At 42.9% G+C, this 27,968-nt stretch overlaps 1 protein-coding gene across 2 annotated transcripts in view; it reads left to right on the top strand.

The window, feature by feature from the left end:
• DCAF6 (DDB1 and CUL4 associated factor 6) overlaps positions 1 to 27,968 on the top strand; it is a 127,202-nt gene that overhangs the window by 71,607 nt on the left and 27,627 nt on the right. For both annotated transcript variants that reach the window (XM_065397437.1, XM_065397436.1), the window contains 4 exons: positions 8,129 to 8,240; positions 23,428 to 23,543; positions 24,611 to 24,694; positions 24,847 to 25,171. In XM_065397437.1, the coding sequence (XP_065253509.1) occupies positions 8,129 to 8,240; positions 23,428 to 23,543; positions 24,611 to 24,694; positions 24,847 to 25,171 (637 nt within the window). The remainder of the gene's footprint in view (positions 1 to 8,128; positions 8,241 to 23,427; positions 23,544 to 24,610; positions 24,695 to 24,846; positions 25,172 to 27,968) is intronic.

The following is a 27,968-nucleotide window of genomic DNA, read 5'->3' as shown; positions in this document are numbered from 1 at the left end:
TTTAATCACAGAACATGTACAACTTCCCTATAATGAGAATTTTATAAAGGAAGAAAGCCAAGAAATAGCTATTGAAAGTTTACCGCTACAGTAGAGCCTCAAAGTTAAACACCTGTTCGTAACACTGAAATGTTCATAACTCTGAACAAAACATTATGGTGGTTCTTTCAAAAGTTTACAACTGAACATTGACTTAATACAGCTTTGAAACTTTACTAAGAAGAAAATTGCTGCTTTCCCTTTTTTTTTAAGTAGTTTTCGTTTAACACAGTGCTGTACTGTATTTACTTTTTTTTTTTTTTTTTTTTTTTTTGTCTCTGCTGCTGCCTGCTTGCGTACTTCTGGTTCCAAATGAGGGGTGTGGTTGACTGTCAGTTCGTAACTCTGGTGTTCATAACTCTGAGGTTCTACTGTATTTTCGCAGCTATGTCTTAACACACTTTTTCCTCTGAACATTTACCAAATTCCATTTTTTCAAACTCTGCTAGCTGCTCTTATTGCTCTCTAGATGATTGATTTAAGGGAGTGCCCATGTGTACTCAGTATTGAAGAACTACTGCTACAGCAAACGGAGTCAGAGGGACTTACGTTGCAATATCCTGGAATGGTTTGTGATGTTTAAAGCCAGAAGGAACCACTACGATAATCTAGTCTGACCTTCAAAATACAGGCCATAGAATTTCACCCAGTGGTGTGCAGCAATATATTTGGTGGTGGCTTCATGACTCAGTGATACTGATTATTTTTGCACTGAGAAAAACATCCCAAAGCAATGTTAGGATATTGCACTGTAATTATTTTGTGTCCGTCTCAAACGCCATTCAAGAAAGTATCTCTTTCCATTCCTATCCAACTGCTGAAGTGAGGAAATCTCCCTTGTCTGGCTGGTGGTGGGTGGTGGGGGGACAGGGTAGGATTCCACAAGCTCCTTTTCTGTCCCCTTCTCGTGATGAAGTGCTTCAGACTCTGTTTTGACTTACTCAGTGCTATCTACTTGTACTGTAAGGACACTCTCATTTTGTGATACCAAGTGGTGTGTGCTGACCGCTTTCCATGAACTCAAGGATAGCACCTATTTACTTATAAATGTACATATTTTCAATCAAAATGTAAATGCACACAACCACAATGTTTTTTTGTACTCATATGTTCTTTGAATAGATTGATTTCACACGCAAAAAAATCCTGCATTTGATCAGCTTTCTCCTCACCCCACACTGACAGAATAAGGCAGCTGCAGGCTGTATTTTAGAGCAGCCATGAGCTGCACTGTGAGTACTCATTGTGCAGAGGTTACCATGGTGAGGCTCATGTATAATTGTCACAATGCATTATACAGAACACTCTTTCACAGAAAAGTATCTTAATTTTAGCTCTGTGTTTTCGTACTTTATATTTTCCACATTTTAAAAAACTTTTTTTATTCAGAACATGTATAAAGTACGTATTTAACATTATTTAAAATTTTCAGACCAAATTGCTACAGCCCTGGTACCCTTAGTGGTTTCCATCTGTCAACAGCGTACATACACACATGAATGTTCAGGTTCAAATTATGCTTGCAGACATATGCTTGCAGACAATGGCTTCTGTTAACTTTAAAGGAAGTTTTATATACGTATTCAGTGGCAGAATTATGACCCTTACTGTTTCTGTAAGCAGTCTTTACTTGGGGAGTTGTGTATGTTTGAATATATACTTATAGTAAATTATATGCATGTAGAGTGATTCTGAAATCTATTTTAGAATGGTCATGCAAGAAATATTGCCATTGTACAGTGAATAATGTTGTAGTTTTAAAACTTCCTGTTATTCTAGCCATTATTATTTTGTCCATTGCAGCTTTGAACTAGAAATTTAAAACAGAAATCCAGACTGGAAAAGCAATAGGAGATATGCTACTTTAACGTCTTATTTAAAATTGTGAATGACAACTTAAACAATTTCCATGCAGCACATGTAAGTTTTTGTCACTGGCAAAGCTGTTGTAGTCATAATCAAGTTCTTATACTCCATAAACCAAACAAAACCTGACTAACACTGCTGTCCAGATGGCTGTGAAGTAAAAAGATTAGGCTGTATTTGATACTAACAAGCAGTAAGGACCTATGAGTTCTATTTCCAGCTTTGTCACTGACTCATTGTATGACCTTGAGTAAGTCACTGGGACTCCCTGTTTCATCATGCCCACTTATAAAACAGGGATATTAGGACTTCGTGTACAATTATTATCAAACAAAATGCATCAGAGAGCTGTGCATGTAGATAGTTTGTCCATTAAAACAAGCATCTTATTCTTTAACATTACATTTGTTTTTAAAGGTTAACACTGTAGCTGTCAGTTGGCTCATTATCTCAAAGGAGGACTTTTGTCCTGGAGGATGCTTTTAAAATATCATATTTAATCATATCCATTTTCCTTGTATTTGTTTTTCATTGTTCTTGCTGTTTTTATTAGGAAAGGTATTTGTGTTTAAAACTAGTATTTTTCTCCCACACCGACTTGTCTGTTCTTTGAGTACTGTCCCTATGGGTACTCCACTTCAGGTGCTCACGTGCCCCATGTACCTTTGATTGGAGACTTTAATCAGCAGTGTCCATTTGACCTCTGCATACGCTGCTAATTTCCTTGTGCCCCACACTGAGGCTGTATCAAGCTGTACAGGCAAACTACCCTCAGTTCTTTCTCAACCACCTCGGCCTGAAACAGAGTTTAGCATGTCAGCATTGTGCGTGTCTCGGCTGCTTGCTGAGTTCATTCTACTTAATTTATTTAGTTTGTTAGTATCATGCAGAGATGGGCTGAACACTTCAATAGTCTACTCAATAGAGCATCGACAGTCAATTGGCGTGTCTTTGATCAATTACCGAGAAACCCATCAAAGAGGATCTCGACCTCCCTCCATCAGTTGAAGAAGTCATGAAAGCCATCAAACAATTGAACTCTGGTGTGGGAAGGCATCTGGAAAGGATGGTATTCCATCAGAACTGTACAAAGCAGCAGGCCCAAAGGCTATCAAGGTGTTTTCACGACATCTTGAGTAGCATTTGGGAGGAAGAAGAAATGTCACAAGACTTCAAAGATGCTATTATTGTATCACTGTTCAAAGCCAAAGGCAGCAAAGCTGACTGCGGAAAGTACAGAGGCATTTCCCTACTCTGTATAGCAGGGAAAATACTAGCTCGCATTTTACTGAACAGACTCATTCCAAACGTGTCTGAGGAGAGAATGCCAGAAGTGCAGTGTGATTTTTAGACCAGCTCATAGTACTATGATTTTTGTCATAAGGCAGGTCCCGGAAAAATATTTAAAGCAGAACATGGACCAGTATGCAGTCTTCATTGACTTTACCAAAGCCTTTGATATGGTCAACAGAGAGTGTCTATGGGCTATTCTACATAAACTGGGCTGCCCGAGAAGATTCATACAAATCATCTGGCTGTTCCATGACCACTTAACAGTACAAGTGCTCTCCAGTGGTAACTTTTCTGATGTATTCAAAATCTCAAAGGGAGTGAAACAAAGCTGCATACTTGCTCCAGTGCTGTTCAACTTGTTCTTTGCCTGTGTCCTCAGCCATGCCACGAGGGACTTGGATCAGGGGATTTATATCTGCTACTGACTGGATGGCTCCCTCTTTGATCTTCAAAGACTCGATGCTAAGACCAAGACGCTGGAGAGACTTCTTATCAAGGCACTTTTTGCAGATGACTGCACCTTGATGGACCATAGACATAGCAACCTTCAGGTCATTGTTGATAGATTCTCTGAAGCATCCCAGCTCTTTGGCCTCACCATCAGTCTCAGTAAGACAGCGGTTTTGTTTCAACCAGCACCTCATTCCAGTGCCCCAGCGCCAGCCAGCTTCATACAAGGCACACAGCTAAAAAATGTAGATCAGTTCAAGTATTTGGGTAGCGCCATCACAAGTGACTGTTCCCTTGATCAGAAAATTGCCTACAGAATTAGTAAAGCCTGCCAGGCCCTTGGCCAACTCTGAACAAAAATCCTTAATCAACACAACTTTTGTGTCTCCATCAAATTGAATATCTACAGTGCAGTGGTCCTAACATCTCTCTTGTATGGATCTGAGACATGGATTCTCTATAGATGGCACATTAAACAGCTTGAGCAATTTCACATGTGCTCCCTCTGCTCAATAATGAGCATTTGCTGGCAGGACAGAGTGACCAATATTAAAGTCCTTGAGAGAGCAAACACAACCAGCATTGAGGAAATGCTACTGAGAGCACAACTTAGGTGGACCAGACATGTCATCAGAATGGAAGACCACTGTCTCCCAAAACAGATCTTGTATAGGGAGCTGAGGCAGGGCAAAAGAAAGAAGGGTTGTCCGCAAAAGTGCTTCAAAGATAACCTGATGAGCAGTCTCCAGTAGGCTGGCATCCATCTCAAAGAACTCAAGCAAATGGCTCAGAACTGGACTCACTGGGGGTCTCTGACAAGATCAGCATGTAACAGGTTTGGGCAGGATAGACAAAATAGTCTCCAGGCTTTATGTGAAATGCGTCACTGAGCTGCATCATCAAACATCATAGATATGGACTTCCCATGCCCTCATTTTGGCTGACTGTGCATCAGGGTTCGAACTTCAGAGTGAAATGCATAGCCATAGATGAAAAATGTGACAATATCATCATAGTCAGTGATGGATTACCAACATTAACAGATAATTACTGGTTATTGAAAGATTGTTTAATTTCTTCCTGGGAAATCCTCCCTGTGAGGGGCATGTCTGTTCACTGGGAGTTAAGTATTCGCTCATACGCAGAGAGGCTATCCCGGTCAGTGACAGACACTGTAAGTGTGTTCACTGCCTGGGTGAATTGCATGTCTCTCAGAAGTGTCATTTCTGTTGAGCCCTCAAATCCAGGGCACAGAAGAACTGCTAAATCAAGCTGCGACTGTTAATGCAGGAGTGCTCCTTTCCCCCCACTTCAGAGCCAGGTCAGGAGAACCCCCGCTATACATCAGTCGCCACAGTCTCTAGTGGTCCTTCGACCTCAGCGCAACACCCTTCTAGAGAGGGGAAGGCTTCAAAGACCTCCTCTAAAGATTCTAAGAAGAGGAGCTCTAATTCCCTTCTTAAGGTATCCATCCTCAAAAAGACCTCACTCTCCGACCAGGTCAACAGCCTTGAGGCTTGGTACGATAGAGGCAAAAGGCTCCTCCAGTACCAGTGAAGCAGGAAAATCCCACAGTTCTCAGAGTAAACATGGTTCTGGGAAGGTTCCAGTACCGTCTAGCAGAGACGGTCAGAGTGAGCAAACAGCATGCATGGGTTGAACTACAACTGCTAATGAAAATCTCCAATCAAAGGTGCGTGGGGAACATGCGCACCTGAAGTGAAGCACCCATAGGGACATTCAGCTCAAAGAATTAGACTTACTGCACATGGTGAGCAACGTCACTTTCGTTCTATTTGATCCTGCAGTAACAAAGCATGAGTAAAATTTGACCCTGTTGTTATGTAGAGAAAGGTCAATGACTTCAATGGGTAGAATTTGAAGTTTATTTGACATCGTGGAAAAAAACTCATGGTATTACAGATGTAGGGTGGTGGCTTCACAGCAGGATCAAGTATAAGAAGATGGTTTGTGAGGAAGGGTTTTGTTTTGTTTTTTGAAACTCCCAATGACAGCAAAGGGAAGACTGTACATTGATGTTTAACAACTGATAAATTAATAATACATTAAGAGCAAAGGGTGACTGACATTCTCATAATTCATATGAGGCTGGAGTAAGTGGGCTTCACATAGGTGGCATATGTGGGGCGTAGAAGTCAAGAATTCTCCCACTAATCTAGGTTCAGAACAAGGAGCACCTGTGTAGTAAGTTTATATTTGATGTTACTGCCCATAACCTTTATTAGCAGGAATGGGCTACTGCACACCTCTTAAGTGGTGTTTGTAGACAGGAGGTCCATGATGTAGATGGGCCTACTGGCTATGAACCTTCCTTCAGGGAAGGATGCCATAGAGCAGTGCTGTTACCATAGAGCCCATTGCACAGACTCTCCGTGATCTGTTAACTCTGTGCACCAGGTATTCATTGGTACTGTTCATGTTCTCAGAGTTTCAGCATAAAGAACATTCACACTAGGATAACTTTAGATGATGAGGAGGGGTGAGGAAGAGGAGCACTTTCAAAATGTAGCACTGAATGAAATGATAGTCCACGTTCCCATACAAAAAACTCCAAACCTCAGTATAATAGTTGGATAGTAGATATCCAAAGTCCTGCTCACAAAGGACCAAATCACAAGGGAAGGAACGCAAGCCAAAATGGGGACAGAACAGGTTAAAGAATATTTAGATAAGTTAGATGTGTTCAAGTCGGCAGAGCCTCATGAAATTCATCCGAGGTGGTTTAAGGAACTAGCTGAAGCAATTTTGGAACTGTTAGCAGTTATCTTTGGGAACTCATGGACGTGGGTGAGGTCTCAGAGAACTGGAGAAGGGCAAAAATTTGTAGTTATCTTTAAAAAGGGGAACAAAAAAGTCCTGGGGAATTATTGATCAGTCAGCCTAATTTTAATACCTGGAAAGATACTGGAACAAATTATTAAAAAAATGTTTTGTAAACTCCTAGAGGATGATGGGGTTATAAGGAATAGCGAGCATGCATTTGTCAAAAACAAATTATGCCAAACCAACCTAATTTCCTTCAACAGGGTAACTGATCTAGTGAATGGGGGAAATCCGGTAAACGTAATATGTTTTTAGTTTAATAAGGCTTTTGACACAATCCTACATGACATTCTTATAAGCAAACTAGAGAAATGTGGTCTAGATGGAATTACTATGTAGTGGGTGCACAGCTGGTTGAAAGACTGTACTCAGAGTTATCAGTGTTGATAACTTAATCTGGGAGGACATATCTAGTTGGGAGCCACAGGTTCAGTCCTGGGTCCAGTACTATTCAATATTTTCATTAACGATTTGGATAATGGAGCACTTGCAAGCAGTTTGGAGAACAGGATTAGAATTCAAAATGACAGATTGGAGAATTGGTCTGAAATCAATAAAATTATATTCAATAAACCCAAGTGCAAAGTACTTCAATTAGGAAGGAAGAATCAAATGCACAACTACAAAATGGGGAATAACTGGGTAGGTGGTAGTACTGCTGAAAAGGACCTGGGTCATAATGGATCACAGATTGAATGAGTCAACAATGTGATGCAGTTGCCAAAAAGGCTGATATCATTCTGGGTGTATTAACAGGAGTGTCATATGTAAGACATGGGTGCTAATTATACCACTCTACTCAGTACTGGTGATGCCTCAGCTGAAGTACTTTGTCCAGTTCTGAGTATCACACTTTAGGAAAGACGTGGACAAACTGAGAGAGCAGAAGAGAGCAACAAAAATTATAAAAGCTTTAGAAAACCTGACCTAGGTTTGTGGAGGAAAAAAACTGGGCATGTTTAGTCTTGAGAAAAGAAAACTGAGGGAGGACCTGATAAGTCTTTAAATATGTTAAGGGCTTTTATAATGAAGATGCCGATCAAGTGGTCTCCATGTACTCTGAGGTTAGGACAAGAAGTAATGGGCTTAATTTGCAGCAAGAGTGGTGTAGGTTAAATATTAGGGAAAACTTGCTAACCATAAGGGTAGTTGAACTCTGGATTCGGCCTCCAAGGGAGGTTGTGGAATCCCCATCACTGGAATTTTTTAGGAACAGGCTGGACAAACATCTGTTAGGGATAGTCTAGGTTTACTTGGTGTCCTGTCTCAGCACAGGCGGCTGGACTTGATGATTTCTCGGGGTCCAGCCCTATAGTTCTATGATTCTATGTATGGCTCCCATGTAAATCAGAAGGAATCTTATGGCCAAATCTAAGGACCACATATGCCCTCTTCATTGTTGTAAATGCAAATTGTTATATCTTTAGGCTAGTCCCTAAGCTTTGCAAAGTATAAATTCAGTGCGATCACTCCAAAGCATTTAACTTTTGGTTTGGTCTGTGTCTGGCTTTAAAACAGATTGCATTAGAGAGAATTTTTTGTTTATCTTAATTCACTTCGGAAGGTGTTTCCATTATTTAACAGTTTTACATAAATTACTGACACACATTCAAATATTATCAACCCTTGTTTACAGACAGTGAAAAGCAGAGTCCACGAGCAGGAACAGGTGAACCAGTTTTAAGTTTGCACTACAGTACAGAAGGAACTACTACAAGCACGATAAAATTGGACTTCACGGATGAATGGTAAGAAGTTCTCTTTTTTTTTTAGCTGTTAATAAGCACAATTTTCCATTGTATTAGCATTTGTATTAGCATTTGTACCTAAAATGATTTTATTCTCTCAATTATATATACCACTTAATATGTATTGTTTCCTGCTGTTTCATAGTTCTGTAATAGTATTTTACAGAGGCAGTGACCATCTGATTAGGAATAAACTATTTTCTGTGTTCTATTTGCATTCCATCATCGCAGGCAAAATTATTTTAAAAGTGGGAAAAATTCTTTCTGAGGTCAATCTTTAAATATATAGCAAAGAGTATGTAAAGAATAGGAAAAAGTGGCTTTCATCATTAACTTTTTAAGTTGTTGAGAATTTTTTTTATAAACACAGCTCAGCAAACTTCACTTTGTAATAGTACATCCATTTTAGAATGCTATGGATTTTAATTCTTCTAGCCAAAGAAGGTTCTGGAGCAGGCACAATTACAGAAATGTGTTGTGAATTTTTTAATTAAAAAAAAAAGAAAAGTAGTAATAGTTCACTGTATAGATCATCTTCTGTAATTTTGACTCAAATCTTAAAATAATTCAGAAAAAAATATTGTACCAAGTACTCTTGAAATACACATCTGTTGAGTCTACATGGATTTTAAAAGAGCTATTTCAAATTTGTGGAGCAAGAACTGCACCAGGTTCTGTGTTCCCTTGTTGGCACAGAGAAATCCAAACATTGCTTGAAAATGTTGGAACCTCAACTAAATTGAAGGGCAATTGAAGGAAATTGAAGGGTAGTATGAAATGGGGGTAACCATGAGAGAGAGGCTCCACATGATCACTTCTTAGGCCCCATGGACCCAGAAAGAAACATCTCCATTGTACATGGGTCTGTAAAAGCGTATAAAAGGAAATGCATCTTCTCTTTAACAGTCTTTAAAACTTTTTGTTTACTTTACTTTTAATCTAAATATCATGCTCACAGCTACAGAGTCTTGAAATCTTAACTACAAATTGGAGTTCTCAGACATCTATAAGGTGCATGTCTGTCTGGACATGCAGTTTGGGCAAGCAATAATTGTTTAGATGTTTTCTTTATTTTGATACTTTTTAGATAGTCATTCCTTACGTCCTGTCCTTGAAGGGGACACTGCTTCTCAGTCCTGGTCTACACAACAAAGTTAGGTCGATGTAAGCCATCTTGCATTGACCTAGTGATGCATGTGTCTACGCTTAAATTTGTCTGCCACTGACGTAAGTGCCCCATTACAGCGACACAGTAACACCACCTCTCTGAGTGGTGTTGAGCCATGTTCGATGTACTGAGGTCAATGCAGCACGAGTGTAGACACTTGGTTACTTATGTCAACCCTAACAGTCCTTTAGTAGCTGTCCCACAATGCCCAACACCGAGTGCTCTGGTCACAATTGTGAACTCCACTGCTCAGGGTCACAGAAGACTGGAAGGCCCCATGCTCCTTTAAAACCCTGCATATTTTTGAAATGCCTTTTCCAGCTCTCTGTTGTTGTGTGCAGCGGGCCATGCTGGCTACGCAGTCCGGAAGTGCTCCTGCCTGGAGTAGACAGGAAATATTGAATCTCCTTGGCCTGTGGGGAAAAGAGACTGTGCAAGCACAGCTATGGACCAACTGTAGAAATGTTGACATCTGAGTAGATTGCATGGGGGATGCAGGAGAATGGGTATGAAAGGGATCAACAGCAGTGTTGCGTGAAAGCAAAGGAACTGCAGATGGCATATCAGAAAGCCAGAGAGGCCAACAGTCAATCTGATGCTGAGCCGCAAACCTGCCGCTTTTACAAAGAGCTGCATGTCATACTTGGCGGAGACCTCCTTATCCACCCCGCATACCAGTGTGGATATTTCCGAGGAGCCAAGTCACAGGCCCCTAGTGTGAGCAGCGAGGAGGAGGAGAAGGAAGAGGAGGATGGGGGACGCGTGACTGGGAGGTCTAGCTATGCCCCGAGCCAGTACCTGTTTGATACTCTACTGCAATCCAGTCAGTCCTGGCAGTCAAGCATGGGAGAGCCTGATGCAGGGGAAGGATCTTTGGGTAAGTATGTAAATTTATTTCCCATTACTGTGATGGCGCCCCCAACTTAACAGGACGCAGCTACTGACTTTACATTAATTTACTAGTACTAGAATAGGTAGTGGTACTATGAAGAGAAGTAGTGGTATTATCTGCTTTTAATTCCCCTATAGAGTTAGGCAAGGGGGCCCATGCGGAGCAGTTTATTTATGTACACAGGAATGTCCCTTTAATCCTGAGAGATCTCAATGAGACTTCCATGGGGGTACTCTGCAATCCTCTCCTGAAGGTTTCTAGGGATGGCTGCCTTATTTCTTCTTCGATGGTGGGCTGCTTTCCCACACCAGTCAGCAATACCTTCGACAGGCACCATTGCAGTACATAGGCTAACAATATATGGGCCCCCAGCAGCAGCTGTGCTTTCTCTGCCTTTGTTACCTTCAGGAATAAGATACCTGATAAAATAACCACCCCTTATTGAAGTGTCAATAAGCACGTCTTGTGTAAAACTTTAGAGGAGCAAGGGAAGGGTGTTTTGAATCTTAACTTTCGCTTTCTCTTGTGACTGTATTGATGATGGTACCAATACACACCAACTGTGTGTTTTATCTGCAGCTACTGCTGTTGTGGCATTGAGGGGTTCCCCCTGCAGATCCGTGGAATGCCTGAGCCAGATAAGGTGAAAGAAGAGGACTTGCAATTACATGTTCAATGAGATCCTGTAACCAGTGCTGATCAGACCGTGAGCAAAGGGCCTTCAGGGTGAATACGGCTGGCAGCCTGGAGAAGGGAAGAGTAGAGAGGAGAGAGTCCCAGCAGGAAAAAAGAGAGGGAGACGCATCAGGACATAATGGGGCTTTTCCGTTGGCAAACACAGATGCTGCAGACTCTTGTGGACCTGCAGGCAGGGGTGCTGGAACTAGTGGTGCTGAGGGTGCGGCAGCACCCCCTGGCTTGAAGTGGTTTCCATCATATAAAGGGTTTAGAGTTTTGTTCAATGGCTTTCAGCACCCCCACTATGAAAATTGTCCCAACACCACTGCCTGCACATTCAACAATCATGGGTTCGCCTCCCTTTGCATTACTCCATTTCAGCAGCTCCTTACACCTCCTGTCACATGGCGTCAGGACCTGCATTCCTACCCCTACCACTTCATGCTAGGTGACATTAAGGACACAGCAAGCTTCACATATGCTGACTTGTGAAAGCCACTGTTGCTGTATGTGTAGGCAAAATGGACATGAATGTTTTTTCCCCTTGTTAAGTTTTTTATGTATTTGCTTTTAAATTACAGACTTTTTTTCCCCACTGATTTTGGTACTGAATAAAATTGTATTATTTGGAAAATCATTCCTGTTTACTAGTTCACAACATATGTTGCAGAGTGCCTAGTAGTTCTGAAAGCACCCACCTACTTGCTACTGTACAGTGTGACACAACGCATAGGATCAGTGACAAACACGGTGTAATAATCATAGATGTGCAGCAAGCATTGCAAAATTTAATAGTTGCATTGAAAGAGCTATATTCATAGACATACACCAAGCAACACACAATTCCTAAGAGGCCCCAATTTAGCAGAGACGGGTAGAGTACGGTATGCTGCAAGACATTACAAGGGCTTACTGTTAAAGTGCTCTTTCAAAGCCTCCCTGAGCCGTATAGCTATGCGTTGAGCTCTTCTGTGTCTGGTGGTTCAAACTCAGCAGACAGCCTCTTCACCTCCGTTTCCAGCCCGGTGGCAACTTTTCCACCTTTGCTTCACAGATACTATGCAGGACACATGAGGCAGATATAATCATTGGGGTGCTTTTTTCACTCTGATCCAGGCTTGTGAGTAAACAACGCCAATGTCCCTACCAAAAGCTCATTTAACTGTCATTCTGTACCTGCTGAGCCAGTAGTTGAATCTTGCCTTGATGCTGTTGAGGTGGCTGGGGTATGGCTTCATGTGCCAGGAGAGCAAGGGGTAGGCTGGGTCCCCCCAGGATCACTATTGGCATTTCAACATCATCAATAGTAATCCGTCATTCAGGAAAGACAGTCCCTGCTTGTAGCTTTCTGAACAGTCCTGTGTTCTTAAAGATGTGAGCACCCCACACCATCCCTGACCAGCTACCGTTTATGTCAGTGAAGTGTCTCTACTGATCCACCAATACTTGCATCACCATAGAAAAGTAGCCCTTTCTGTTGATGTACTCTGTGGCTGTGTGGTCTGGTGCCAAAATAGGAATATGTATGCTGTCTGTTGCTCCACTGCAGTTTGGAAACCCTTTTGCTGAAAATACATACACTATGTCCTGCACATTGCTGAGAATCATAGTACTGTGTAGCAGGAGATGATTAATAGCCCTGCACACTTGCATGACAATGGCCCTCAGAATGGATTTTCCAACTCCAAAATTATTTCCCACTGACTGGTAGCAATTTGGCACTGCAAGTTTCCACAGTGCTATTGCCACTCGCTTCTCCATGGTCAGTGCAGCTCTCATTTTGGTGTCCCTGTGCTGGAGGGCTGGGGCAATCTTGGCACAGAGATCCAGGAATGTAGACTTGTGCATTGGAAAGTTCTGCAGCCGCTGTTCATCCTCCCAAGCCTGCTTTATGATGTGATCCCACCAGTCAGTGCTTGTTTCTTGGGCTCAGGAGCAGCATTCCACCACCATGAATGCCACCAACAGCCTGGAATTGGTTCTCACTATGTCCCACAAAATCTGTCCTCCAAGAAATAGTCATGTTCCCTGCTCATTCAGTTTTTCTTATGGCTCTGCAAATAACAGAGGATAGTGCTTCCTGTGCTTGCAATGCTTATGATAGTGGTGCAGAGCTGTGCCGGCTCCATGCTTCTGTCAGAGATGGCGGAAAGCGAGGACGGTCATGCAAATTTGTGGGATTTTTAAAAAGGCATGAAAATTATATGATATAGATGACATTATGGGATGAAGGCAGATGCACGCTGGGAAGTTGACCCCTTGTTCACAGGCACCCCTGTGCAACTCAGTTCTGCCCCACCGTGCATTGTGAAAACTTCCCAAAAAACAGAGTGGTGGACAATGGCAGGTTGCACACTGGGATACCTACCTATGGTGCACTGCACTGTGCATCGACACAAGCACTCCCGGTGAGCATGTATAGCACCAACACAAGGAGCCAAGTATGCATGCACACAAGCGACATCGTAACTGTGACAGCTTTATGCTGATGTAATTTGTATTGACCAAAGTTTGTAGTGTAGACGTGGCCAGTCTGGTAAGAGTGGGAAACTGTGATAAGTTGAAGAAAACTTGATTGGTTAGCGCATAGTTTCAATCACTATTTTCCATGGATTCACTTCCACTTACGTATTACATTGTACAGGAAGGACAGAGGGCTTATATGGTGAGGTGCAGTGCTAGTTGATGACTGGTGATTGATGGTGCAAGTTCAGAGTCAAAGTAAATGTGAAACTAAGGCCTAGTCTACACTACGGGGTTAGGTCGAATTTAGCCGCGTTAGGTCGATTAAAAAATGACCGCGTCCACACAACCAACCCCGTTCCGTCGACTGAAAGGGCTCTTAAAATCGACCTCTGTACTCCTCCCCGACAAGGGGAGTAGCGCTAAAATCGACCTTGCTGGGTCGAATTTGGGGTAGTGCGGACGCAAATCGACAGTATTGGCCTCAGGGAGCTATCCCAGAGTGCTCCATTGTGACCGCTCTGGACAGCAGTTTGAACTCCGATGCACTAGCCAGGTACACCGGAAAAGCCCCGGGAACTTTTGAATTTCATTTCCTGTTTGGACGGCGGAGACTGCGGGAACTGTGGGATAGCTACCCATAGTGCACTGCTCTGTAATTCAATGCTAGCCACGGTAGTGAGGACGCACTCCGCCAACTTAATGCGCTTAGTGTGGCCATATGCAATCGACTGTATAAAAGCGATTTCTAAAAATCGACTTCTATAAAATCGACCAAATTTCGTAGTGTAGACATACCCTTACAGTGCTGAAGTCTAGCAAGGTGGTTCTTTTGGAAAATTCATAGAGTTTAGCTCTTTAAAATTACACTTGTGATAGTAAACTCTTTTGGACAGGGGCTGTCTGTGTTTATACAGTGACTGCCACAGCAGGGCCCTGGTGTATGACAAGGGACCATAGGTAGGGGCCTCCACAATACAAATGATAATAATGGAGGAGATTACACAATGGGAGACTTCCGGTTACTGGTATGTAACCCAGGAGTAGTTTTTGTTTGTCTTCTTTTTTAAAAATCTGCAACATAAAGTATCTTGATGTGGGGTTTTCGGTTTAAGGAAACTTCCATTAACCACCCCTTCCCACCAGAACAAATAAACAAACCCACAGCTAGTATGTCTCCTGTTTCTTGGTTGAAATCTGTCATAAAACTCTCCTTTTTCAGAGATGAAACTGCATGAATGGTTTCACAAACTGAATACTATATTTCACTACTATGTAGATGGCCATGTTGCAATCCAGAATTAATTCTGGACGCAGACAAATTCTCTTTCACTATATTTTTTTAATCTACTAAACATATGTAATATTAAATGACTGGATTCTGTGCTCCTAAAACTTAAAAAAGTCTTCATATTTTTAGGTGAAATGTATAAGGCAATTATTCTATTATATGTCCTAGGTGTATTAGTTCTTCATGCTTTTTGAAATAGTTAAGATGCTAATGTTTGAAAACTAATGTAATTTTTATGTGTATTCATTTAAAATGAAAACTGATCCTACCGGATAATCTATAGCCTGGGTCTACCCTGTTTTATACTGATATCCATCACTGTAGTAGCTGAATGTCTCCCAAGAGTAAGAACAACAGTGATAGCTCATTCTCTTCTGTCCCTGCTACCAAGAAGCAGGTTTGATTTTCTAAGGGTATGTCTACACTACGAGGGTAGTTCGATTTCACTTAAATCGAATATGTGGAATCGATATTGCAAAGTCGAACGTGTGTGTCCACACTAAGGACAGTAATTCGACTTTGTGAGTCCACACTAACGGGGAAAGCGTCGACATTGGAAGCGGTGCACTGTGGGCAGCTATCCCACAGTTCCCGCAGTCCCCGCTGCCCATTGGAATTCTGGGTCGAGCCGCCAATGCCTTCTGGGTAAAAAAAATGTGTCTAGGGTGCTTTTGGGTAATGGTCGTCATCCGTCCGTCACTACCGCCCTCCCTCCCTCCCTGAAAGCGCCGGCGGGAAATCAGTTGGCGCACTTTTCTGGTCAGTGACAGCGCGGACGCCACAGCACTGCGATCATGGATCCTGGTGCGACCATCGCTGCAGTTGTGGCCGTTGTCAACGCCTCGCAGCTTATCATCCACCTTTCCCAGAGGCAGATGCAGATAAACCAGGCGAGGAGGCTACGGCACCGCGGTGAGGGCCTGAAGTCTGAGAGTAGCACAGGCCTGTCAGAAAGCACGGGACCCAGCTCCGAGGACATCACGGTGACAATGGGTCATGTGGATGTTGTGGAACGGCGATTCTGGGCACGGGAAACAAGCACGGACTGGTGGGACCGCATAGTGCTGCAGGTCTGGGATGAATCCCAGTGGCTGCGAAACTTTCGCATGCGGAAGGGGACTTTCATCGAACTTTGTGAGTTGCTGTCCCCTGCCCTGAAGCGCAATGACACCCGGATGCGAGCAGCCCTGACTGTCCAGAAGCGAGTGGCCATAGACCTCTGGAAGCTTGCAACGCCAGACAGCTACCGGTCAGTCGCGAACCACTTTGGCGTGGGCAAATCTACCGTGGGGGTTGTTGTGATGCAAGTAGCCAACGCAATCGTTAAGGTACTGCTCTCAAAGGTAGTGACCCTGGGAAACGTGGAGGTCATCATAGATGGCTTCGCCGCGATGGGATTCCCAAACTGCGGTGGGGCTATAGATGGAACTCACATCCCTATCCTGGGACCGGACCACCAGGCCAGCCAGTACATCAACCGAAAGGGCTACTTTTCAATGGTGCTGCAAGCACTGGTGGACCACAGGGGACGTTTTACCAACATCAACGTCGGATGGCCGGGAAAGGTTCATGACGCTCGCGTCTTCAGGAACTCTGGTCTGTTTAGACGGCTGCAGGAAGGTATTTACTTCCCAGACCACAAAATAACTCTTGGGGATGTGGAGATGCCTACAGTGATCCTCGGGGACCAGCCTACCCGCTAATGCCCTGGCTCATGAAGCCCTACACTGGCGCCCTGGACACTGAAAAAGAACTGTTCAACTACCAGCTGAGCAAGTGCAGAATGGTGGTGGAGTGTGCTTTTGGCCGTCTCAAGGGGAGATGGAGAAGCTTACTGACTCGCTGTGATCTCAGCGAAACCAATATCCCCATTGTTATAGCAGCTTGCTGTGTGCTCCACAATCTCTGTGAGAGCAAGGGGGAGACCTTTATGGTGGGGTGGGAGGTTGAGGCAAATAGCCTGGCTTCTGATTACGCCCAGCCAGACAGCCAGGCGATTAGAAGATCCCAGCGGGACGCGCTGTGCATCCGGGAGGCTTTGAAAGCTAGGTTCCAGACTGAGCAGGGTAACCAGTGACTTTTAAGTTTGTTTAAAGAGAAGCTGAACCTGCCCCCGTTTCTTTACCCCGTTAATGTTGTCTATCCTATCCAGCTACATACCCTTTCACCCCCTTCCAAAAAAATAAAATCAGTTTTATTTTGTTAATGAACACCGTTGTCTTTATTACTGTTTTCGCGGGAATGTTTTAAACGTGGGACGCAGACTGTGGTGGGGAGCGGGTGTAGTGTACTGATGCAAATGATGCTTCTAAACTCCAGGAATGACAGGATTCGCAGTGGTGGACTGGTTGTTTCAACGGAGCCTGCCAGCCCTCCTGAGCGGGACTGCGTTTATGTGGGGGCTATGTGACTGTATGGCAGGGGGAGGAGGGTTACAGATCCCCTGCTGCGTGGCTCTGTGATCCAGGAAAAGGACCGCTGCATAAGATCTGTAACTGCCCTCCCCCGCCACAAAGTCACAGAGCAACCCCCCCACACACACACACAGAACATGAAAACCACCTCCCAGACTGACCAGGGTAACTAGTCACTGCACTGTGTATGTGCCCTGCTGCTGGACCTGCCCCCGCCTCTGTACCCTGCTAAAGGTGACTGCCCTGTCCAATTACCAAGCCCCTTCCCCCCCTTCAGACAGACTCTCCTCCAAAAGAACATGATGGAAACAGTAATGAACAGAAACGTATTTTTTATTAACAACCACACATGAAACTGGGGGGTGAAACTTCGACGGGGGCTTGTGTGAGGCGGGAAGGAAAGGACTTTTCAAATTTTGGGGAATGACAGCCTTCTGGTGCTTGAGCAGTCTGCAGGGGTGGAGTGAGAGTTTTCACGGACTCTGCCGCCCCTCCTTCTTTGGACTTTGGGCGAGGGGGGTATGGGACTTGGTGGCGGGGGAGGGCGGTTACTGATAGACTGCAGCGGGGCTCTGTCCTCCTGCCTCCGTTCCTGCAGAACATCAACAAGGCGCCGGAGCGTGTCCGTTTGCTCCCTCATAAGTCCAAGCAGCGTTTGAGTCGCCTGCTGGTCTTCCTGCCGCCACCTCTCCTCACGTTCCATGTGTGTTCGGTGCATTTGGGACAAATTCTCCCTCCACTGGTTCTGCTGTGCTGCCTGGGCTCGGGAGCAGCCCATTAGTTCTGAGAACATGTCCTCTCGCGTCTTCTTCTTCCTCCGCCTAATGTGCGCTAGCCTCTGGGAGTGTGATGCCAGGCTGGGTTGGGAGACAGTTGCAGATGTGGCTGTGGGAAAGAGAAAAAGGTAGTGAATTCCTCCGAAAGATAAATGTAGTTGTGAACAAAGAGCATAGTCTTTCTCTGTGAACAAGACCATGCACTGCACCTATCACATGCGCACTCAGGACAAGGTCGAATTTTCGGACCTCGCTTTCAGTGCCTGGGGTCTTGCACTGCCGATCTGGGAAACGGGGCAGGACACCGGAATTTCTGTAGCAGGCAGACATGGTAAGCCGTAGACTTGTGGCTGGTTAAAACTTTAATAGTAGCACTGGCCTCCTTTCACATTGAAAGCAATGCCAGTCTCTGCTGCCAGCAATCGGCCAAGCATGAACTCTGCCCCTGTCCCACCCCCTCGCGGCTGTCCCAGGGAAAGATCCCTGTATGCTGCCCCTCTCCCGCCTCCACCGCGTGGCTGTAAACCGGCGGTTACAGTTCTGTAAAGGAACGGGCAAGCAGTCCCAATACTAACAGTCCCCTACCTAATTCAAAGCAGGTCATCATGAGCAACATCACAATAATGAGGATCTCAGACAGCGATAAAGAAAGGATGCTTCGGGAAAGCCTGCAAAGACCAGGGCCGTATGCCGCCATGCTGTGCAAGGCTATGATCCCGGAGTACTTGAGGATCTCCTGGCGCGGAAACGTCTCCTACTTCGGAGGACCCAATAAGGCCGCTCTCCCCAGGAACCTGATGAACAGGCTTTCCAATTACCTCCAGGAGAGCTTCCTCGAGATGTCCCTGGAGGATTTCAGCTCTATCCCCGGACACATAGACCGCATTTTAATATAGCTGCACTGGCAGGGACTAAAGAGTGGAGCGTCTTTGGCAGCAGAATCATGCACTACCGGACACTGTTAGATTTGTTTTAAATAGTTGGGACTGAATAGTTAAGCGCCTAGGGCAAACAAATCATGAAAAACACATTGTTCTTATTGTTAATATTCCAGTTCTGTTAAAAATAAATGTTTAGATGTTTAAAACACTTACTGCTTGATCCTTCCCCTGAATCTGTGTCCGGGTTAAATGCTGGGGACGGTTGGTAGGGGATCTCTGTAAGGGTGATGAAGAGATCCTGGCTGTCGGGGAAATCAGCTTGGTAAGCGCTGTCGACTGCCTCGTCCTCCTCATCTCCTTCCTCATCTTCCCCGTCCACTAACATGTCCGAGGAACCGGCCGTGGACAATATCCCATCCTCAGAGTCCACGGTCAGTGGTGGGGTAGTGGTGGCGGCCGCACCTAGGATGGAATGCAGTGCCTCGTAGAAACGGGATGTGTGGGGCTGGGATCCGGATCGTCCATTTGCCTCTTTGGTCTTCTGGTAGCCTTGTCTCAGCTCCTTGATTTTCACGCGGCACTGCGTTGCATCCCGGCTGTATCCTCTCTCTGCCATGGCTTTAGAGATCTTCTCATAGATCTTTGCATTCCGTCTTTTGGAGCGCAGCTCGGAAAGCACGGACTCATCGCCCCACACAGCGATCAGATCCAAGACTTCCCTATCAGTCCATGCTGGGGCCCTCTTTCTATTCTGGGATTGCACGGCCATCTCTGCTGGAGAGCTCTGCATCGTTGCCAGTGCTGCTGAGCTCGCCACGATGTCCAAACAGGAAATGAGATTCAAACTGCCCAGACAGGAAAAGGAATTCAAATTTTCCCGGGGCTTTTCCTGTGTGGCTGGTCAGAGCATCCGAGCTCGGACTGCTGTCCAGAGCGTCAACAGAGTGGTGCACTGTGGGATAGCTCCCGGAGCTATTAGCGTCGATTTCCATCCACACCTAGCCTAATTCGATATGGCCATGTCGAATTTAGCGCTACTCCCCTCGTTGGGGAGGAGTACAGAAGTCGAATTTAAGAGACCTCTATGTCGAACTAAATAGCCTCGTGGTGTGGACGGGTGCAGGGTTAATTCGATGTAACGGCGCTAAATTCAACATAAACGCCTAGTGTAGACCAGGCCTAAAATTGTTTAATATGTAGAGTAATAATACCAAAAACAATGGCTCTCTGCTCTCATACACTTAAAATGAGAAAAATATTTTTAACTTTTAATAAACACTACAGTTCTAAAAATAAAACACATTGTACCCTGTAACAGTTTGAAACTTGTTTCCTTAAGCACTTTCAATGGGATTTTGACTCCTAAGTGCCTAAATCCCATTTGAAAATGAGATTTAGGCTGCTAAATTAGTTAGGTGTTACAGTACTGAGTGCAACAATGCCTAAATAACCTTTAAAAAATCCAGGCCTTAAGCCCTTATCCTTATATCTGCATGGAGTCCCATTGACTTCTTTAAATCTACACACACAGATCTGGGCCTTAGACACTCTTGTGATGGGTATGATAGAAGATCTTAAATAGACTGTCAGAATCCAAATCTGGCACGCTTCAGATTGTTGCAAGACTATCTTCTGGTGTCTTTAACTAACCAGACACTTATAGTTTTTGCAGTGGTTATTGTTGAATGTTTTAGGACAGGCATGTTCAGTGAGAGGTGCAGAACATTAACACATTTTTATGTATCAGAGGGATAGCTGTGTTAGTTTGTATCCACAAAAAAAACGAGGAGTCCAGTGGCACCTTAAAGACGAATGCCCAAATAAATCTGTTAGTCTTTAAGGTGCCACCGGACTCCTCGTTGTTGTGTTTTTTTTAATAAATTTGTTACTTTTATTGTCTGGTAGTATTGAATGTGCTAAAATTACGTTACTAAAGACGTAAAGCGACCACAGTTTTGGGTGCTATACCAGTCAATAACATTAAAAGTCTGATTTTAAACTGGCAAAAGCACAAAAATCAGTTCAAACTTCAATTAGGGAGAAAAGTGATTCTGAAAATTACATACAATTTTTTTTATTTGTTTTTTCCTCTGTGGTTCCATATCAGTTTCGCTCAGTGTAAAGGTTAAATTCTTTTTTCTTGCAATCAGCATCACAAACGCCATTTGACATCTGCAAATCCACATGTTCTTTCTTTCTCTTACATAATCACCTGTAGTGGTTTGATTTAGCTGACACTTGTTGATGGATGAGGCAGAGTGGACTCAATCTAGCGTTCATGTAGTTGTTTTGGTTGTACAGGAGTAAAACTCGGTTTGTCAGGGAAAAAGCCTACTCACCCCTCCTTTACTAGGGTTTTCCTACCACATGTGGCCCCAGAATCAGAGCTGCTAGTCAGGGAATGTCTGTCTAAGATATGCCAATAGGGAGAGGTTGTCAGAAAGCTTATGTCTCTGAGAGGCTGCTGGAAGAAGTAGCAGAAATCTCCTGGTCTCCGATGGAACTTTTTTCCTTATTTTCTGTCCTCTTTTCTTATTCGTTGTCTTAACTCTTTTCCAGCAATGAGCCTGAACTTTATCATGTTTCTGACCAGATTCACCTGTTCGGTCTTGCTTCCTTTATTGGCTGGCTGCCGTTCCCACCACCAGGTTATATAAGTGGCCCTTTAGTTTAGCCATGGTTGTGTGCTAGATGCTGCTTTCAATGTGTGAGGTCTCTCAACAATCTAATTTACTGCATAGTTGTGCCTTACTCTGCCAATACCTACTATGGAGGACAACAAAGAACAGAAAATGGAGGTACCAAGATTATTTGGGACTCCACAACATTTCCCCATCACCTCAGATCAGCTGAACAGGAGAGCAGCAGAAAAGAAGCTGCAGTAGTTCGAGGGTGTTCGCTGAAGGTAGTCTTTACCTCGAACTCACTCAACCATGTGTAAATTGTCCAGGATGGTAAGTGTTAAGTGCTTGCATCTCTAGTCCTTTCTTGGGGCAAGTAATTCATGTTCCAGAGGTGGTATATTAGGCTCTTAAGGCAATGGGCAAAGCAACAGGAGTTCCACAATTACCATCCAGATAAGATGAGCAGAATCCAAGCACCTCCATGGTAGCTATGGCTCATTCCTAATGCAATGTGAACTGATCCCCAAAATTCCCAAGCCAGGAGAATGTTCTCAGGGCTAGCAAGGATTTGCATGTGCCCAGAAATGGTTGAAAGCACAACAAATGGTATAAGAGGCTAGCTACCTCACCTCATAGACCTGAAAGCCCCACTTATAATCATTCTGCCCATCTTCGTTTCCTTCCTTATCCACAAGAGTGAGTTTTCTCAATCCAGCAACAAACAAAGAAAAGGTGCAAGATTGAATATTCACCTCCACTTTCATTGAGATGGTGCTCAGAAAGGTTTTCGTTGCTTTATGGTTGTGGTTGTTGTAAGTTGAGAGCAAGAAGAGGAGCAGAGTGAGTTAAAACATGAGACCCCAGCAGGAAAAGAACTTTCTGTTTCATAAGGCTACAGACGCTCCCTGGGTTACGCAAGACCCGGGTTACGGAAAAAGTTCCATAAGCCAGAAATAGGATTTTCGAGTTGCGGAAATTTTTGCGTAACGTATGGGTATACGTTTCTGACTTATGCAAAATTCGAGTTACGCAAAGCTTTCCGGAATGGAACGATTGCGTAAGTCGGGGGGCGTCTATAAAACGATTCTAAAGGTTTTTCAAGACATGGAGGAAGTTCTGTATGTTGATTGAGAAGGAGCCATTTTCCCCATTTAAAAAGAAAAAATATTTGCCAAGAGACCTCCAATACCACTTAATAGTAACTTACGTTAAATTCTGATATTTTAAAGGTGACCACTTTAGTCCCTGTAATAGTTTATTATTTGTGGCATGACCAGAAGTTAGTTATGCATTTTACAGAACACAGCAGAAGCCTGGTCCTTGCTCTGGAAAGTTTACAGTCTAGGTTAAAACATGTATGGGTTATTACAACATAAAAAGAGAGGTTTAAGGTAACATAGACAATATGTGATAACTTAGATTATTCATGTACACACCTTAGTTCATGTCTCTTCCTTTTCTTACTACAGCTGCATGTTAAATCTTCAGTTCCTGTCTTGATATGCTATATGCTTAATTCATCAAATCCATGGTGCAAATCCATGGACTGAATAAATTCTTGTGAAGTTATGACACACATCTGCATGGAATTTTTTAGCCCTGGTTCTCAAAATCTCATTTAGTACAGATTTGGGGTTTTACTACTTTAATAACTTTGTTGTAGTTTATTACATGATGTTCCAGTGATGAAAAAGATTTGTAAAAGGTAATTCGAGGCAATGGACACAACAACCAAAAAATAAGATTAGATGAAGTCATATATTTTGCTTAATCAAGCCCTTAAGAATTCCACCTTTATAAAATGAGGGCCACACTTTAGAAGCTACTTCTGAAAATTTGGTTCCAAACATCTGACTTTACCTGTATTATTTGTTTTGTAATTACTTATAGTAATATGTTGTAGGGATGTTGTACTTTGTGGTTGTCCCTTTGATTTAAAATGGAATCTTCTTGTGTCTGTGCCTCATTATGGAACCATTTTACATGTGCTTTGTTGTTAGGAGCAGCACAACTTCAAGTTCTAGAGGGAGTGGAAGTCACTGCAAACCTGAAGGCCACGAAGAAGCTCTAAGAACACACAGCTCAGAACAGACAACACCAGAAAATGAAGAAACAAGTAAGATACGTAGTTATTCCTGTAATGGTAAGGTCCCAGTTCTTCTCATGGCTACGATTGAACTCAGTGGGAGTCGCACACATACAGAAATGAGGGCAGAATGTAACCTTAATAGAACATTATTTTTGTCATATATTTCCAAGAAGGCAAAACGGATAACAGCTCAGGGAGGCAACAAATTATTTACTTTATAAAACTAATTCCAGTTGTCAACTGAAGAGGCATATAGCTATGTATATTTCTTAATTCTGAACTTCTGGTCCTTTATTTCTTTGTGTTATGGGAGAACAGTGAATAGTTTTTACTGTCACCTTGAGGAGGAGTTTCTTGCAGGCCAGAATTAAAGAACATTGGTGGGGTAGAGAAGGCTTGTACCACCATGTCTATGCTGTATTTGTACTCTAGATAATTGGGGGACTTTGTTTATTCAGGGCTGTTACCTTTTAAACAACATTAAAATTTACATTTAAAAAAAACAAACGTTTTCTCTGATGTTAATCCATTTAGTAAATGGACAGTTGAAGTTGGCAGCTTATAAAGGGGGCATACAATGTTAAGGTGCAAATTGGAGAAAAATGTATTGTGCTGAATTCAGTCAACCTGTTCATTGCTGCAGGAGACATTTGGAGCAAATGGCTGTATCAGTGAGTATATAGTGAGGATTTCCAAAGAAATGCCTAGAGATATGAAGAACTTTTAATATGTTAATTAACCTTTGTAACTCTAGGTAATCACAACTATGAGTTATCACATCTTCTGTTTCACAAAATTACAAGTAAATTAGCTACTAAAATACTTGTATGATCAAGTATTGAATTGTAGCATGGACAAAGAAAGAATCTCCCACCCCACTTTTATCCTCTGATATACCAAACTGAACAATTGGTAAGTGGATTTATGGGGTCTTTCTGTCTTCCTCTGAATCATTAAATACGGGCACCTGAAGTAGCATACCAGACTACATGAACCAGTGGCTTGATACAGTGAAGCAATTTCAATGTTCTACAGGACTTATGGTGTATACTCATGTTACTGAAATGATTATATCATCTGGTGTTTAATTTCAGGAGTCCGTAAAGAATTGCACGAGGAAGTCACAGGTGCTGAAGAGTTGAAAACTATAGATGAAGCTGTAGAGAGAACAGAAACAGGTTTGTCTGCTGTTTCTTCATATGATTGGCTGGCTGAAAAAGGGTAGGGTAAAGCAAGCCAAACACAACATTTATTTATAACATTTATAACAACGTCTTCCTGAGTAGACTATAACTATCAGTGGCTAATTTTGACTGCCTTTTTCTTTTAGCTGTATCAGATAAGGCTATTTCTGAGCATCCTGGAACCAGCACAGAAGGAGAAAGTGATCCCAATCTTGACAGCATCTGTAGGAACCCAGAGGAAGGACCTTCAAGTGAAAAAAGCAAAGAACAAGAGAGGTCAAGTCAAAGTACAGAGTCTAATGCCAACCCAGTTAATACAAACCATGAACTTCAACCGCAGCCAGACTCTTCAGGGCTTGCAAGTCATGAAGAATCATCCACCAGAAGCACTGCTTTCCAAGAAACTGATGATAGTGATGATGACCCTGTCCTGATACCTGGTGCAAGGTATCGAGGAGGATCAGGACATAGGTTAGTAGAATTCTTTCCTTTTCTATTATTTGGCATCAGTATTTTTGAGGGAAAACTAGGAACTCATGCCCCAGCCCCTTACAGAAGGATCTCAAAGCTTGTGGCCCAGAGCGTCTCATAAACAACTTACCAGGAACCTTGAAGGCTGCATCTAGTTAGCATTTTTTTTTTTAAAGAAACTCATACAAACCTCATACTTGTTAAGTTTGTATATTTCTTGCTAAAGGACTAATAACAGCTTTTTATTTGAGTTCCCCAGTGATAAATGTTTGCAGTTAATCAGTGTTGTTCTCAACGCATTTTAGGATACTGTCACAATTTCAGAGCAACACCACCTGTATTCCCCTTCCATGGTCCACAAACGGCAGCCACTTTGGGTTTCTGGCTCCCAGATATCACCTCTCCTGGCCAGAGACCCACATCTCCCTTCCTTCTGACTGGGGTTTTTAAGATTCTACAGCTTCCTGATTTACACTGATCTCCCAGCCAGCCAGACTTCCTAAAAGGCCAGTGCTTGTGTTTTGCCTTCTCTCCAAGGGTTATGACCAGTGTATTGCCCCAAGTTATAATTACCATGTAGCTGCTTCTAAGCAAGCACATTTATTCTTAATATGTTTTCTCTGTAATGCTTTAACTTAAAACAATAAAAACATACACACATGCTAAAAAAGTTACCGGAGGTCACCCCCAACTCCAACCTAGGGCTCTGGTAGGTTTTAGTCCTTCAAAACCCACAGCTGGGTTTTCATCATGGTTACAAGTTCATCCCCCTTAGGTCCCAAACCAGAATGAAGGCGGGGCAGATTAGCCTTTTCTTTATATTGCCTTGGCCTTTGATGTTTTCCTTCTGTAACAGGTAGTCATAAAAATCTGCAGACAAAGACCCTGTCCTCAGGGCATAGCTTCAAAAGGCTGTTTTTTTGCATATCTGGAGGTGGGGAGTTTGCATTAACTTCTCCCTAGGGATTCCCCAAGAAATCCACTTACCACTTTTTGTCCTAAAACTCCATAATTGTTTGGCACATTTTCAGTACAGGCTTTTGAGCTCCCAGGTCTTGTATAAATCATATCCCAACCCCAGAAAGGTTACTTAAAATCCTGGATCACAATGATACATAAACTTAATACAGTAAGGTCTTCCAAGGTTATTGCAGGAAATTGCCCATCTGTCACAGATACAATGGTCTACGGTTTGTCTACTATCTACACTGTAGGCATCCTTGGTTTGCAAAAGTACTCACTATTGGTAGGCAGTGCTGCATTTTGCTGTAGCGTATGTTTAATATACTGTGCCTTTTCTCCATTGGTGATTGATCAAATAATTTTGAATTTTCCTTTTTCTCTCTCATGAGAAGAGAACTTTCTTACCCTTTTTCTCTTGTTAACTTCTGAATACCAGTATGGACAGGACTACTAATGATTATGAGAGTTACTAGAAAATTGTGGTTGCAAAAAAAAGGGGTTTGATGGGTTCTGTACAATTTTTTCTTGTAGAATCTAAGTACTCATTTAAAAAAACAAAAACCTTTTTTGACCATTGTTGCTAAGAGAGTTTCCTATATATCATATACTTGACATCTTAATCCATCACTGGCATAATAACCCTCCCATTCACCAAAATATGCTGTTAACTTCAATGCCTGGACTGTTCAAATACTATCATAATTTATTAAGCAAACTTTCAGCTATTGGACTTAAGGCAATATATTTTTCAAATTTTTATTGTCACTTTCAGTTGCACCTTAGCATATGGTACATCTCACATTTGAGACATACTTAACACTGTATTTGTATGGGGTAGAGGTTATGTTTCTGTTAATTATGTACACTGGAAATGCAAATCGTTGAAACTTAGGTGTACTGCTTGCTAGAGAAATTAACTTGGCATCAACTTTAATGTTCTCCTTAATTGTTTTCTGTTTCATATTGGCTCTTTGATATATATTTAGGTCTTGGAGGGTGGGAAGCAGTGAATGACTCATCCTGTTTTCCCTGGGATTCATAGGTTCTGCAAAGTAGGAATTTTCTAAGGGGCTGGATGGCTATGTCCCTAGATGACATCATAGCCCAGAACACTGAGCAGTGTATCAAAGCCCACCACTGTAATTGACATTGTTTGGCACTCTTATTGGAATGTTAGAGAGGAATAAGATTGAATGGACCATGGAGCCTGAACTACTCTTTTGCCCCTCAGGGTTTGGGTTGAGGTACATTGATGAGGCATTGTGGAAAAGTTTTTCCCTCCTGGGGTATGTCCACACTAGGGAAAAAATGTGATTTCACCACATTACTCCATTTTTACCTTGACCCGTTAACACGTATGAGAACTACAACTGCCCTGCCCACCCTGGTGTTTTACCACAGTTGATTAACACATGGTTTTACAAAATAAAATAAAAAAAACCTAACACTTTTTTCTTAGTTATTTCAAAACCCAGGTGTTCATGCAGTGCAGGTGACGAATGTTATGTAAATATCATAGATACTTAAATCTGTGTGACTTCAGCCTCCAGGGTTGTAAGTTGGGCACCTTTCACCAGGAATGAATTCTCTTAACATTTGTAAAGCTTTAGACAACAAAGCAAGTCACGTTTCTGAGGCTGGAAAAAGGCCCTGGGAGTTTTCTTGCTCCTTTATCTTTATATCTGGCACATTACTCTTTTTTAACCTTTCCCTCATCTCCTCTTTTACTGTAGCAGTTGCAGTGTATTGTCTTACCTCCAAGTCAGAATGATGGGTGAGCAATAATTTCATTAAATGCTGCTTTTCCTCCAGAGGATGTTGTGGAGTCTGCACT

The sequence above is a fragment of the Emys orbicularis genome, chromosome 1 (assembly GCF_028017835.1).
Source record: "Emys orbicularis isolate rEmyOrb1 chromosome 1, rEmyOrb1.hap1, whole genome shotgun sequence".
Taxonomy (NCBI): domain Eukaryota; kingdom Metazoa; phylum Chordata; order Testudines; family Emydidae; genus Emys; species Emys orbicularis.
Note: the sequence above shows the minus strand (reverse complement) of the source record. Positions and strands in the feature narration are given on the sequence as shown.